General features: G+C 39.6%; 1 protein-coding gene across 1 annotated transcript in view; it reads right to left on the reverse strand.

Annotated features, from left to right (window-relative positions):
- Positions 1–3,415: 3,415 nt before the first annotated feature.
- LOC127657846 (raftlin-like) overlaps positions 3,416–13,490 on the reverse strand; it is a 112,246-nt gene continuing 102,171 nt past the window's right edge. Inside the window, exons 8-10 of the mRNA XM_052146788.1 lie at positions 12,983–13,086; positions 8,299–8,374; positions 3,416–5,728 (exon numbers count right to left, since the gene is read on the reverse strand). Coding sequence (XP_052002748.1) covers positions 5,186–5,728; positions 8,299–8,374; positions 12,983–13,086 — 723 coding nt within the window. The 3' untranslated portion in view covers positions 3,416–5,185. The remainder of the gene's footprint in view (positions 5,729–8,298; positions 8,375–12,982; positions 13,087–13,490) is intronic.

A 13,490-nucleotide genomic window follows, 5' to 3' on the forward strand; every position in this document is an offset into this window, starting at 1 on the left:
CACCTCTGAAACAACTTTCTTTTTCAGCTGATGTCATCAAGTCCTCGTACATTTCCAACTCCTCCCCTCCAACTATCTGGCTCTATTATGTAATGCACACTTTTCACATTCAATCAATTCCAGAGGGGTGAAATGTCATTTATTTTGTGTGAAATATGCTGTTTTGACTTGGAAATATGACACATTATGGAAATAAAATGAGTCGTAACTACATAATCACACGGGACGGGTTTCCGAAATGTCCCCCATCCACAAGAGCCATCACCTATCAGACATTTTTGCATCGGCTCCAGCATGTTTACCTTCCCCAGTGGTGAGGCTGGAAGTGTGTTGCATCAACATCATGGGAATCCAAGGTTCAGATCCGTGGAAGTAATTGCATTGGCATAATGAGTGACAAGTGCAATCTTGAGGTTGCGTTTTTCACTCTGACATTACATTTTTACTCAACTTACTGCACTTACACCCTCAACACTTACAGCTTTGGCCACTGGGGGCAGTGTTTTGCCTTTCGGTAAGCAGAGACTGATTTTAGCTAAAGAAAAGTCAACCTACTGTTTCCGATTTCACTGTCAGACTCCTCTGGTTGGCTGCCTGAAATCGGTCTGTACCAAAATTGAAATTATTGCCCCTAGTGGCCAAAGCTGGAAGTGTTGTTGAACGTATGAATGCGTGTGAGCTCCAGTTTATGGGTGAAATGTCAACAGAGCTTGTTGAATCCTGTGTATACAACTTATATTATTTGCTCTCCATATTTTAAGACTGTATAAATTAGGGGCATGTGTAGCTCAGTAATAAAAGACGCTGGCTACCACCCCTGGGGGTTGCTAGTTTGAATCCCGGGGTGTGCCGAGTGACTCCAGCCAGGTCTCCTAAGCAACCAAATTGGCCCGGTTGCTAGGGAGGGTAGAGTTACATGGGGCAACCTCCTTGTTTCATTGGTGCGCGTGGCGAGTTGAGCGTGGATGCTGTGGGTTGACGTCTCAGACATGGAGGCAAATGGGATTTGTCCTCCACCACCTGGATTGAGGCGAATCACTACGTGACCACGAGGACTTAAAAGCACATTGGGAATTGGGCAATCCAAATTGGGAGGAAAGGGGACATTTTTTTAACAATTATTTTATATATATTTTATACACACACACACACACACACACACACACACACACACACATATATATATATATATATATATAAAGGAAGATTTGACAATTTCTAATATTGTTGTATTATACTGTATAAACTTGTTAAATCTAAATAACAAATGTCAACAGAGCAGTGCCAAAAGCGAGTATTGTTTTTAGTTGTAAATGGTGTAATACAGTCAACAGGAATGCATATTTAATTAACCCAAACCCCTAACCTAAACCCCAACCCTAAACCTAACAGTCAGTGGAGTAAAAATGTAATTTTAGAGTGAAAATGCAACCTCCGAACCAATTACACCATAAGAACAATCTAGCTATGAGTCAGATAGGATAATCCTTTCCATTTGAAATCTTGTTATTCAGTAGGATTATGGGATCTGATTTCTGGATCAAAGTCTGAAATACAAGACATTTGTTTCAATAATAGAAGCAGATGAAATGCATGAACCCAGAACCACATTATCCCGTCAATGTTAGCCTGCCAACTGCCTCATTCTCTGTTGTTCAACTTTAAATGAAAAATATCCTGGATCATTAGGGTAATAATATCATTGTCATAAAGTAACCCCCCTCTCCTATCACGACCTTCTGAGTTGGATTATCCATGTATCCATTTACTTCTTTATGCAAATTGAAAACTGGCTGCGGTCTGCATAATAAAACCATGTAGTTTTACTCTGATTAAATTTTGCTCTTATATTTCTCTGCAAAGAACACAATTTGGTTTTCATCATAAAGACTGACGAAATATACTTTATGAATGCTGAGCAGTTATACATTTCAATTTCTAACATAACAGATTTCAGCAGTCATGTTAGGGGCCGTTCTATATGCTATGTTTTTTAATTACTGGCCTATGTACATTCAAGGACCTTGCATGTTTTTGAAGGTGCTGTTATAAAGCGTTAATAAATGTTGCTTTTATACACAATAAATGTATACAAATGTAAAAATGTGTTTTTGTTCTTCTGCACTTCTGTACTACTCCAGCTGCGATTAGAAATGAGCAGTGTTATACTGCGGATATTGTTGACTTTTGTATGATTAATTACTTGTTTTGTATGATGAATTACTTTGGATAAAAGCGTCTGCTAAATGTAAATGTCTCAAGGTTAAGTCAACATGAAATGCTGTTTGCAACCCATTTTACTTACGTAATCTCATGTATTTCCAAGTAAAATAGGAAATTCAATGAGAAAAAAAAGAGTCTTTGGAGATTAAGACATCTGTTGGGAATTGATTGTGAGAAGTGGTCGTTATATATTGGCGGAGCTAGGGGGTGGCCAGGGGTCAACATGGCTACCCCATTGGCCACCCCACTAACAATTGCTGTTTTGGTCATTTTTTGGCACAATTTAGTTCTTTAGAGGAGAAATCATCAATGTACACATGTACAAACTTAACATGTGCACACACCAAGGTCGCCAAACCTCTCCATCCCGGGAGTCATTGTACCCCCCCAGCCCCCACACCTATGCCACCACAGACTGATTGCTTGCCCTCTACCTGGCCACCCTTTTGAAAAACTCCTGGCTCCGCCCCTGTCATTATATACCAGAATGGAGCCAGGTGGTTTGAGGGGAGGTGTTGAAAAGTAAGAGGGCTTGATGACTTCAACTGAAAAGAAAAAAAGTAATTTTCAGAGGCGAAAAATACACATTTTTAGGACGTTTTTACATTTTGATATAAAGATTCCAAGTATTTTATTTGATTTTTTACAGAACTGCATTGTAAGAAAGTAAATTGGGTCCATTTTCATTGCACGTTTACTTTAAAAATAGTTTTAAATAACTGAAATGTCAGTTTTGAATGTCAGTTTTTAAAACAATAGACCAATTAGATCAATTTGAGTATATATTAAAAATGGAGTGTGGGACTTAATACGTCTATATGCATTTTTAGCACAATCACGTGCCCTGTGTGAACGCCCCTTATTTGTCTAGGATCAAATTTGTTTATTCAGCTTTCTGTTGTCTGTTTCTAAAACAACTCTGTTATTGCCTCTCAGATAAATATTAAAACACTTTTTTTAGAGCTAGATTGGCATTTTGTCTCAATTTAAAAGTATACTGAAACCCAACTCTACTGAAACTCACTCAATCTGATTATGCCATCTGCCTACTTTAAAAGGTTTAGTTCAGAATTTCCATTTTTGGGTGAAAGATTCCTTTAAAATCGTGGGGGATATGCTTCATGATTTGAGAAATCAATAAATGAAAAGTAGCTTCAACAGAAAAACTCTCAGTATGCATCCAGCTGGTGCTAACCTACATTTTAATTTTGAGGTGACCCTTTCATTTGGAATTGCAACATGAAATATTAATGTTAACGTAAACAAAAACACACACAAACATATGCACCTTACATCACAATCGATTGCTTCTCGCATAAGTAACCATGTCCTCCCAGTGCGTCTGCTGTCTTCAGAATGCAGTATGGTAGAAGTGCAGACTTTGAGTCGGTCCCCGGCCCGCTGGGCACATAGAGTAAATATTAATGTGGTTTTCCTATGCAGTGCATTTACTGATAAAAATCTCTTCCCATATCTCCTCCCTCTTCCTGGAGTCCTCTCAGTTCATTTAAAGAACTCAATGGGGAAGGGACTGTATCGCTCGCTCGCCAGCAAGTTGAAATGTTCAAGAGGTCACAATGTCAGTTGAGGTGTTTGCATGACAGTGCAACTGTCTGCAACAGTAAGCTACACTGCAAACATCTTTTTCATTTTCAGTATTTTTGTCTTTTTTACCGTAAAGAAATCTAAACATTCTTTAAACAAGATAACTTTACTTGAGAAGCAAAACTGCCTTTATGAAGACGTATCTTGAATTTGTTTCTTCTTGTTCGAAGCATAAATTGAACAAACTTTAGTGAAGTTTTCATTCATATCTTTTTCCATAGGGAAATTGATTAGAGACAGACCAACCATGAGCGCTGAGGTTGTTAACTGATGGTAAATACTTCTGTTGAAGGCATCAGTTTGCGTTATTTCAACTTAATGTTTCAAAAATCGTGTTTAATAGCACAATTACTGGAAAAGAACTACACTACCCATGATCCTGCAGAGAAAGAGCCACCAATCAGAGAATCACGCTGAATAAAATGCGCCAAAAAAGCTCTACAGCAAATGCTCACTCCCATGACGCACTTTGAATGATGCAAGCGAGTCGGTCTCCCTACACTCTAAAATTAATACATTTGTATATATATATGATTTCTTTTTAGCAATAAACACATATTATGTTTCTATACTTGTAATCAATAAAGATTATGTCATTTACAATGCTTCATGGGATTGTAGTTCATTCCTTCATTAAAGACAAGAAGTGCACATTTCTTACATTTTTGGCTTCATTTTTAAGCTTGTAACCTCGGAACTGGTCAATGTAAAAAATGGGTCAATATTTGCCCCCTGAATTTGATTCACAGGGGCATTTTCTACCTTAATGAGGGCATTTTTATTCCAAACTATATAAAAAATATACTATATGTCATCATTTTAGGTTGAATACATCAATTTAACCCGTTTATTAATATTAACAAGAGATAAAATGCATAACTAGGCCTAGAGTACAATATTAAATAAATTACAAAAAATAATAAAGTAATTATCCTTGTAATTTATTTGCATTTTATCACTTTCAGTGGCATTTTTGTCCTAAGTTCTGAGCCTGGAACTGGTTGATAAACCATTTTATGAAATCCCTGTGGAAAAAATGAATAGGAAAATACTTCCGGAAACAAGACGTCTAAAAAAAATGGACGGGCACTGAGTGAAGTCTCATTGATTCAACTCCACATAACTGTGCATTAAATATAAAATATGTGATTGTCAAACAGACAAACTGTTGTTTTAGATTTTATGCAATGTAGCGTCTCAACTAAATATATCGTGTTTTAAGTATGTTTAGATGTTTTACTCGAAACAAATTTTGATTAATAAATATATATATACTGTATATATATTTTTTGCAGTGTAGTATTTTGAACATTCATAAAGGTCCACGTCTCTAGGCCTGTTGGGTGTGAGCACAATTTCAATCCTGATTGGCTGAGACGCCATCCTGCGCCGGTGCCAATTTATCCGCTTGCACGTTGCCATGGTTCTGGCTGGCTGACCTGTCTTCCTGTTTGTCCACCTCACTGTCCCGCTGTCCCGTCTCTTGTGCTGTCAGCATATCTACATGTGAGGACTTGTCTTGACATGGACCCATTTCAGCAACTGTTTTTACGTTTGACTTTTTCTCATCCTTATTTTCCTTCTCAGCATTTCCATCTCCATTACCGCCCACCTCTTCCTGTTTTTCCTTGCCAGCTCCTACCTCACTTCCTTTTGCTGTCTCATTTGCGTCCTCTGTATTTTTCTCTCTGTCCTCTTTCTGTCCACGTTTCACTTCAGAATCAGCGCCATTATGCCGGTTTCTCGCCTCTCGTTCATTCACGCTCATATTACTTTCCTCGGCCATCTTCTCCGCTCCGTCACAGATCTTTTGATCACTGATATCTTTCTTCCTCTTGTTCTTTGGTGCATCTTTGACAGAATTCTTGTTGGACTTGTTCCGGTTTTTAAAGATGACTTTCTATAACAGAAAATGTTGACAAAGATGTTTGAGACTTCTTTCATTGAAATATAAAGAGAGACACTTTTAATACATACAAATATTTCAAATTAGTGATGGAGGAACTGAGTTAATTTCCACGAAGAAAAATTCAGTGGGGGAATCACAAAAAAACATGATATGCGCTGTTTTAGCCCCGAATCATGTAATGGCGCAAACATGTCTAAATGATCTGTGCTGAATGCAATTTGCATGGCGCAATTCCTGATTGGTGCAATTCCTTGCAAACTTTGGGGACTTTTGTGAATATGGTGCAATCTATAATAAGCCTAAATAAGGAGGCATTCTAGATCAGTAAACATGATGTAATGGTATATTGGAAAACCAGTTTCCATCAAAACTAAAACGCAACCTTTGAATGAGCTCCAATAGAGTCAGCAAAGTCTGGACACACATCTGGGGAAATGAACTGTTTCAACATCATTAAAACTCAAACCTTTCAATCCCTGAATTCAGAAAGGCTTCATCCAAATTTTCAAGACAACAGAGAAATATTTATGGAGAAAGTGTAAACACTGTCTGTTGGATGGAACGTTCTGCAAATGTTTTTTCTTTCCATTCACAGCCATTATTTACTCCTGAAGTTTAAGAGTTAGGATAACAACACCCATGAGGTAGTTTGTAATCCTGTTGAAGTGGGAAGTGGTGGCTCAGCGGTTACTGACCGAAAGGTCGGGTGTTCAAGCCCCAGCACTGTCAAGACACCACTGTTGGGCCCTTGAGCAAGGCCCTTGATCCTATCTGCTCAAGGGGTGCTCTGACCCCAGCTTAGTTGGGACATGCAAAAACAACTGCATTTCATTGGCTCTGTACCTGTACTCTGCACAATGACAATAAAGTTGAATCTTAATGTGGGTGTCCTCTATATATACGTATGTACAAATGCAAACCTTTTATATATAGATAGTGCAGGGGAATGTAATGTCAGATGAGGTAGGGTATGTTGGATAAATATAAATAGACTAAGCTGTGTATTGGACATAATTATTGCTCAATGGGGAAGTTTTAACTGTTCATGAGATGGATAGCCTGAGGGAAAAAACTGTTCTTGTGCCTGACGGTTCTGGTGCTCAGTACTTTCTAAAGCCTGTAAGAGGGCAACAGTTCAAAAAGTTAGTAGGCTGGGTGAGTGGGGTCCAGAGGGATTTTTCCAGCTCTTTTCTTTACTCTGGAAGTGTACAGTTCTTGAAGGGGGGGCATGGTGCAACCAATAATCCACTCAGCAGTCTGAACTGTCCTTTGTAGTCTTCTGATATTAGATTTTGTAGCTGAACCAAACCAGACAGTTACTGAAGTGCAGAGGACAGACTCAATGACTGCTGAGTAGAACTGGATCAGCAGCGCCTGTGGCAGGTTGAACTTCCTCAACTGGAGAAGGAAGTACAACCTCTGCTGGGCATTTTCACAATGGAGTCAATGTGTGTCAACCACTTGAGGTCCTGTGAGATCGTAGTGCCCAGGAACCTGAATGACTCCACTGCTGCCACAGCGCTGTTAAGAATGGTGCATGGGTCAATGTTGGGTGTTCCTCCTAAAGTCCACTATCCTCTCCACTGTTTTGAGCGTGTTCAGCTCAAGGATGCTTTGACTGCACCAGAAAGCCAGCTGTTCAACCTCCTTTCTATCCTGGATGAGGCTGATGACAGTAGTGCCGTCACTTGTGTACAGGGAGAAGAGTAGTAGGGAGAGCACACATCCCTGGGGGGCACTGAATTTCCCTAGTCTCACTAACTGCTGCCTATCTGTCAGAAAGCTGAAAATACAATTACAGATAGAGATGGGAACTGAGAGTTGGTGTAATTTAGTCTGGAGTATAGCTGGGATGATGGTGTTGCAAACCGAACTGAAGTCCAAAAAATGGATCCTTGCACATGTCTCGTTCTACTTAAGGCATATGATAGATTGTTACATTAAACCCTTAAAAGCAGAAGCCTTTAGATCAAAAGTTTTTTAATTTCATGAGAAACAAATTCTTTCAAGTGTGTCCAAACATTTGACTGGTAGTGTATTTATTAGTTGTACGCAAAAATACACAAAGCATTGAATTACTTACACAATTGACCACTGAGACACACTGAATAAAGCTTGGTACAGTTTGTTTGCATTGTAGAATTTACATAAAAAAATTTACAATGACAACACTACCATGCAAATAAATATCTTCAGGAAAACTAAACATGAAACAAAACACACAAGCATGCATGCTCTCTTATTCCTTGATGTAACATGGAGTTAAATCTTTGTTTAATTATGCATTGTTTTCATCAGTGGGCGTTCCAATGTCTCCAGTGTCTTCTCTTTTCTGCCCTATTTTATGTGGTATTTTAAGGAAATGCCTAATGCTGGCACAAAACCCTAGAAAAACAATTGATGTGTGACTGTGGCTGCTCCGTCAAACTTAATAAAGAGTATATATTTTTTCCAGTCGGGCAGCAGGCAGAATATTAATGTATGTGTGAGGAATATCATATTATGTCGGGGAATGTTTTACAGCAGTATGTGTGTGCAATTCAGAATATGAGGTCACGCACCTTAGATTCCTTCTTCTTGCGAGACAGCACTGGCCTTTGGAGGAAAACAATCTGTTTGGTGGCCAAACTTCCATCACTGGAGAACAAAAGAAGAAAAAAATAGAAGGAAGAAATTAATGAAAAGAAAGAAAGAAAGAAAGAAAGGAAGAGGAAGGTGGTTGTAAGGAAAGAAGAAGAAAGGAGGAAGAAGGAAGGAAGGAAAAGAAAGGAGGAATAAATAAAGAAGGAAGAAGGTAGGAAGGATGAAGGTAAGACGGAATGAAAAAGGAAGGAATGTAGGAATGAGGAAGAAATAAATATGGAAGGAAGGATGGAAGGAATGAAAAAATGAGAATGGAATGAAGGAAGGATGGAAGGAAGGGAGAAATAAGGAAGGATGGAGGGAGGGATAGAAGGAAGGAAGGACATAAGGAAGAATGAAGGAAAGAAGAAAGAAAGAATGAAGGAAAAGAAGGATGTAAGAAAAGAAGAAAAAAGGAAGAAATAAAAGAATGGAAATAAATAAATAAATTAAGAAAGAAAGAAAGAAAGGAGGAAGAAAGAAGGAAGGATAGGAAAGAAGGGAGGAAGGAATTAATTAGGAGGAAGGGAGGGAAGGAAGAACATAAGGAATGAAAAAGAAAAGAAGTAGAAAGGAAAAATGTAAGGAGGGTATGAAGAAGGAAGGAAGAAGGACGAAGATAGGAAGGAAAGAATGAAAAGGCAGGCAGAAATGAAGGAAGCAGGTCAGAAGCAAGAAAGAACAAAGGAAGCAGGGAAGGAATAGCACAGGAAAGAAAGAAAGAAATAGAAAGAGAGAGAGAGAGAAAGAAAGGTGTGTTATTCAGCATCTTGTATTTAAAGTGTCAATTATGCAGGTTGGGTCAAACATCTTTCATGTTTAAATGTAAAGGGAACATTCCACCATTGAGAGGGACAAACAAAATATGTATCTTATTTGTGAAATGTTCAAAGTTATGGTTAAATCTCTCTTTCTTTCTGTATTTTTCTTGGCTCTATCACACAAACGCACTACCCAAAAATCTTTCTTTAAAATAAATGACAGTCGATTTGATACTTTGATTTCGAGTGCATTGACAGTTATTCATTATTAAGTGACGAAAATGTCGTTTTTGGAGCCACTGTATGTGGCATAGAAGGAAGTTACAGATGAACAGTACAGAGCTGCACACTGTGCTGTGAGTTTTAAATGTTTGGCGTATCTCAGCCAGCTTATATGAAAGTCAGATTCTCATGACTCGCGTCAAAACGTGTTTAAAAGTTGAAAATACAGATACTTCTGACAAGCTGTTTAATCCTCAGAGGAGATGGAGTTTATAAACATCTCTCACGCTCCCCGTATTTGCTCTCTCTAGTCGATTTTCTTTATCTCTCTCTCTCTTGCCCCCCGCTATTTCTGCCTCCCGAAACCCATACAGAGCCTCTGTCGAGCTTACAAGTAATCTCCCTCCTTAACTTCACACGTAAGACCTACGGCCCATAAGCGCAATGCATGATTCTGCTACAAATCTCTTACATCAAATGGGCCTCTACATCTCTGGCATAAGCTTGCAATCAATAGCAAATGTCTAATTCACACAGCTTTTTTTTCTCCTGCTGCCTATTTCCTTGCTTGTCAGGAAACTAGATATTTATTCGAGTGCATTCTGCTTAAATCAAAGAGGCTAAACTGGATTTCTGCAAGCCTCAGCCTATTAAAATGTAAACGAGTGGCTGGTCTGTAAAATTACAGCTCTGTCCTCAGTCTCGCTAGCATCCAAACTAATCTCCGTCTCGGCTTTATAGAGGACGACACACATCGCCTATACAATCTCCATCATTAAGGGCTTAATTGAATGGTAACTTCAGCGATTTTGAATGTGATGAATATACAAGAGTACTGTACAGTGCATTGCATAGCAATGAGATGCCACCCTGTGAGTGGAAACTTAGCATCACCAACATGCTAATATGGTTTTTGGACATTTATCATGGTAATACTATAGTTTTTGGAGAAATATTGCAATATCTTGCTTTTTGGACATGTACCATAGTAATAATATGGTTTTTATTTTATTTAAATTGCTGATATTTTCATGTTTTATAGTTGTGTATGTAAATTAGTGTATAGTGAGAAACTGTTGGCGCCATGTTGGAGTACCATGTAAATACCCTAGTATATGAACATGGTCATTCTGTACTATTTTACATATCAAAGGGTTTTCCCATCTAATGCCATGGTACCAACATCACACCCAGGAAAACAAGGGCAGCCGTCTCTAAGACATAGAAAAGTGAACGTTCTGTTGTATCTAGGACAGCATAGTGATTAATTAGCCACATCGCCGGTGTTGTGTTTTGGCATTTTGTGAAAGTTTTAAAATAGGCCCATAATTAATCAGGAGAGTCTACGGGACAGATAGAAAGCTGACGTGTGAAAGAGGCCACTGAGGGATTGGCCCAACACACACATCGGTTATGACAGATGGAGATTACATAGTGAACTTCTGTTCGAAATCGCTGTAAACTTCCACTCACCATTACAGGATGCATCATCAGTTAGCTCGTATTGACATTCCATTACGGCGAACAAACAGTCACGTTGTTCTAGCCCTTACTGGCTGTGCCTTTCATTACATGTGACTCAATGAGACCTGGAGAGTTTTTGATATCCCAAGCACTTTGTCACAGTTGGAGTTTGGGATGTGCTATTATTCTTTGTGGGATGTACCATTATTATTGGCAGTGAGGGATTAGGTTGGAATTGATGCCCCACTATGAGGTGCTTAGACAAAATCAATTGATCATTTTATGGTTTACATCTCCAACAGAGCTAGCCAGTAGAAGTCTGTCTGAAAGGGATAATTCACCCGACAATGAGAATTGCTTTGGCAGTAACAATACTCAATAGGGGCAATAGGGTTACCTTCAAATCAAGTCTGTACTATTGCAATACCATGCTTTTTGGACATGTACAGTATCATGGTAATACTATTGTTTTTTGATATGTACTATTGCAAGAACATGCTTTTTGGACATGTACCATAGTAATACTGTTTTTCTTTTTTATTCTTTTTTTTTTTTTTTAACAAGAACGAATTCAATTCTATGGTCTTTGGACATGCACAACTGCAGTAACATGCTGTTTGTGACATGGACCATCGTAAAACATGTACTATTGCAATACTATGCTTATTGGACATTTAACATGGTACTTCTCAAGGTGGCAATTGGGTTATATTCAAATGTCTTTATAATTGCAATACAATGATTTTCAGAAATGTACCAATGACAACACCATGCTTTTTGGACATGGAGTGTATCATGGTAATACTGTGGTTTTTGGACATGTGCTATTGCAATACTATGGTTTTGGGACATGTACCATGGTAATATTGTTGTTTTTGAACATGTAATATGGTAATACCATGCTTTTCAGACATGTACAGTACCATGGTGTGGCAGGGCGGAGGGCGGGGCCGGGTAGTGATTATACACACCCGGTCCCTTATCAGGCTAATCAAGCCTCCGAGAGGGATAAAGGCCGACTGCTGAGGATGGTGCGGGAGAGAGAGATAGTTTACGGACATGTCCGTCGTGTGTGTGTTTTTGTTCATCATTGTTTATAGCGCCAGGCCGGTTCTCCGATACGCTGTAGCTTGTTCCTCGGCCACTCCTCCACCCTCTAACGGACGACAGCCGCGCCTCTCTGGTCGGATCGGAGGCAGTCCTCCAGCCCCTGGCGGGCGGAACGCCCCGCCGCATTCTCGGGGAACAGAAGGGGTCTCCCCCGCCCCTGGCAGTGGTTCTCCTGCTTCAGACGGTCGGCAGCTAGCCCCTCCCCGCTCGCGGTCGGTGGTCTCAGACCCCGCCGCGTTTCAGCGGCTGGTAGGGGACTCCTCAGCCCCTGGCAGCGACCCTGACTGCTCTAGGCGGTCGTTTAGGAGCCCCTTCTCCCCTCGCGGTCGGCGGCCGTTCCTCTGCTTCCAGGCAGCCGGGCTCCTCATTCCCCCGAGAACTCTACTACGGCTTCCCGGGTTTCGGCACCAGTGTAACGCAGTTCAATGGAAAGGAGGAGGTGAGAACCGGCTTTTCAATATAAATAGTATTTTAATGATAAACAAAAGACAAAAACACACACAGATGACGCACATGTCCTTAAACGATCTGTCTCTCCCGCACCATCAGAGGCTTGATTAGCCTGATAAGGGACCGGGTGTGTATAATCACGCCCTCCGCCCTGTGGTAAACCCTGTTGGGGCCTGATGTGAGATTTAGCCCATTTTTGAGTGTGGATTTATCATTCCTTCTCTTTGCATATTTTTTGGATCTATGCATGTGGATAATTGGATTATATCTTTGCATACCTGGACTTTTTTTTTATGGACTATCGCACTAACACTAATGCACTTTTGCACTTCAAATATCTGTTACTTTCAAATGTCTTTGCCAACGTGTGTTAATATCGTTGTGTTAGTAGAATTTATTTTTTGTAAATTCTCTTCAAACAGTTGCTCTGTCATGATTGTAGAAAAAAGCAGTATATGTTAATATCTATTATAGCGCCCCTTGTGGCAACACTGAGGAGTTGCGTTACATTATGCATTATGTTCGGACACATTTCAGAACACAACAACAGAAATTCAAGCATTTCTTTAGGATAGGAAGTACATGGGAAGGAAGTTTTTATTAGGCAATAGAATACCTGTTAGTCTTTATAATAGGTGTGGGCAGCACACAAGTCAGTCTCCAACCGAATGAAGCCAGTGACTGCAGCAAAGGAACATAATCTGTCTTCACCTGTAAACCCTGAAAAGAATACACAAAAACACACTTTACAAAACATTATTATATCAGTACTTCACACATAAATGGTTAATCCTGCAAAGAGAGAACAGAGAACAAATTATCTCGAATTCAAAGTGATAAAGATCACAGTTTAATTTCAGAAGTGCTCTTTATAACAGCTTTTGATATTAAAGATGTACTGTGCGAAGAGATCACGAATGCATTTATGTGTAATTTAGAAAGCAGTGTTAATGTAACTGTGTTGTTTTGAACAGTTAGTGGTTGTATTGTGGTTTCAAAGAGAACACTTGTAGCCTCATTTCGCTAAGAGTAGACAGGAAGTCAGTGCGGTTTAACGGCACCTGTCCTCTTAAAGGAAACCATGTCGCGTGTCAGCATGGCACCCACGCAACAACACGCTCACA

The sequence above is a fragment of the Xyrauchen texanus genome, chromosome 17, assembly GCF_025860055.1.
Source record: "Xyrauchen texanus isolate HMW12.3.18 chromosome 17, RBS_HiC_50CHRs, whole genome shotgun sequence".
NCBI lineage: Eukaryota > Metazoa > Chordata > Actinopteri > Cypriniformes > Catostomidae > Xyrauchen > Xyrauchen texanus.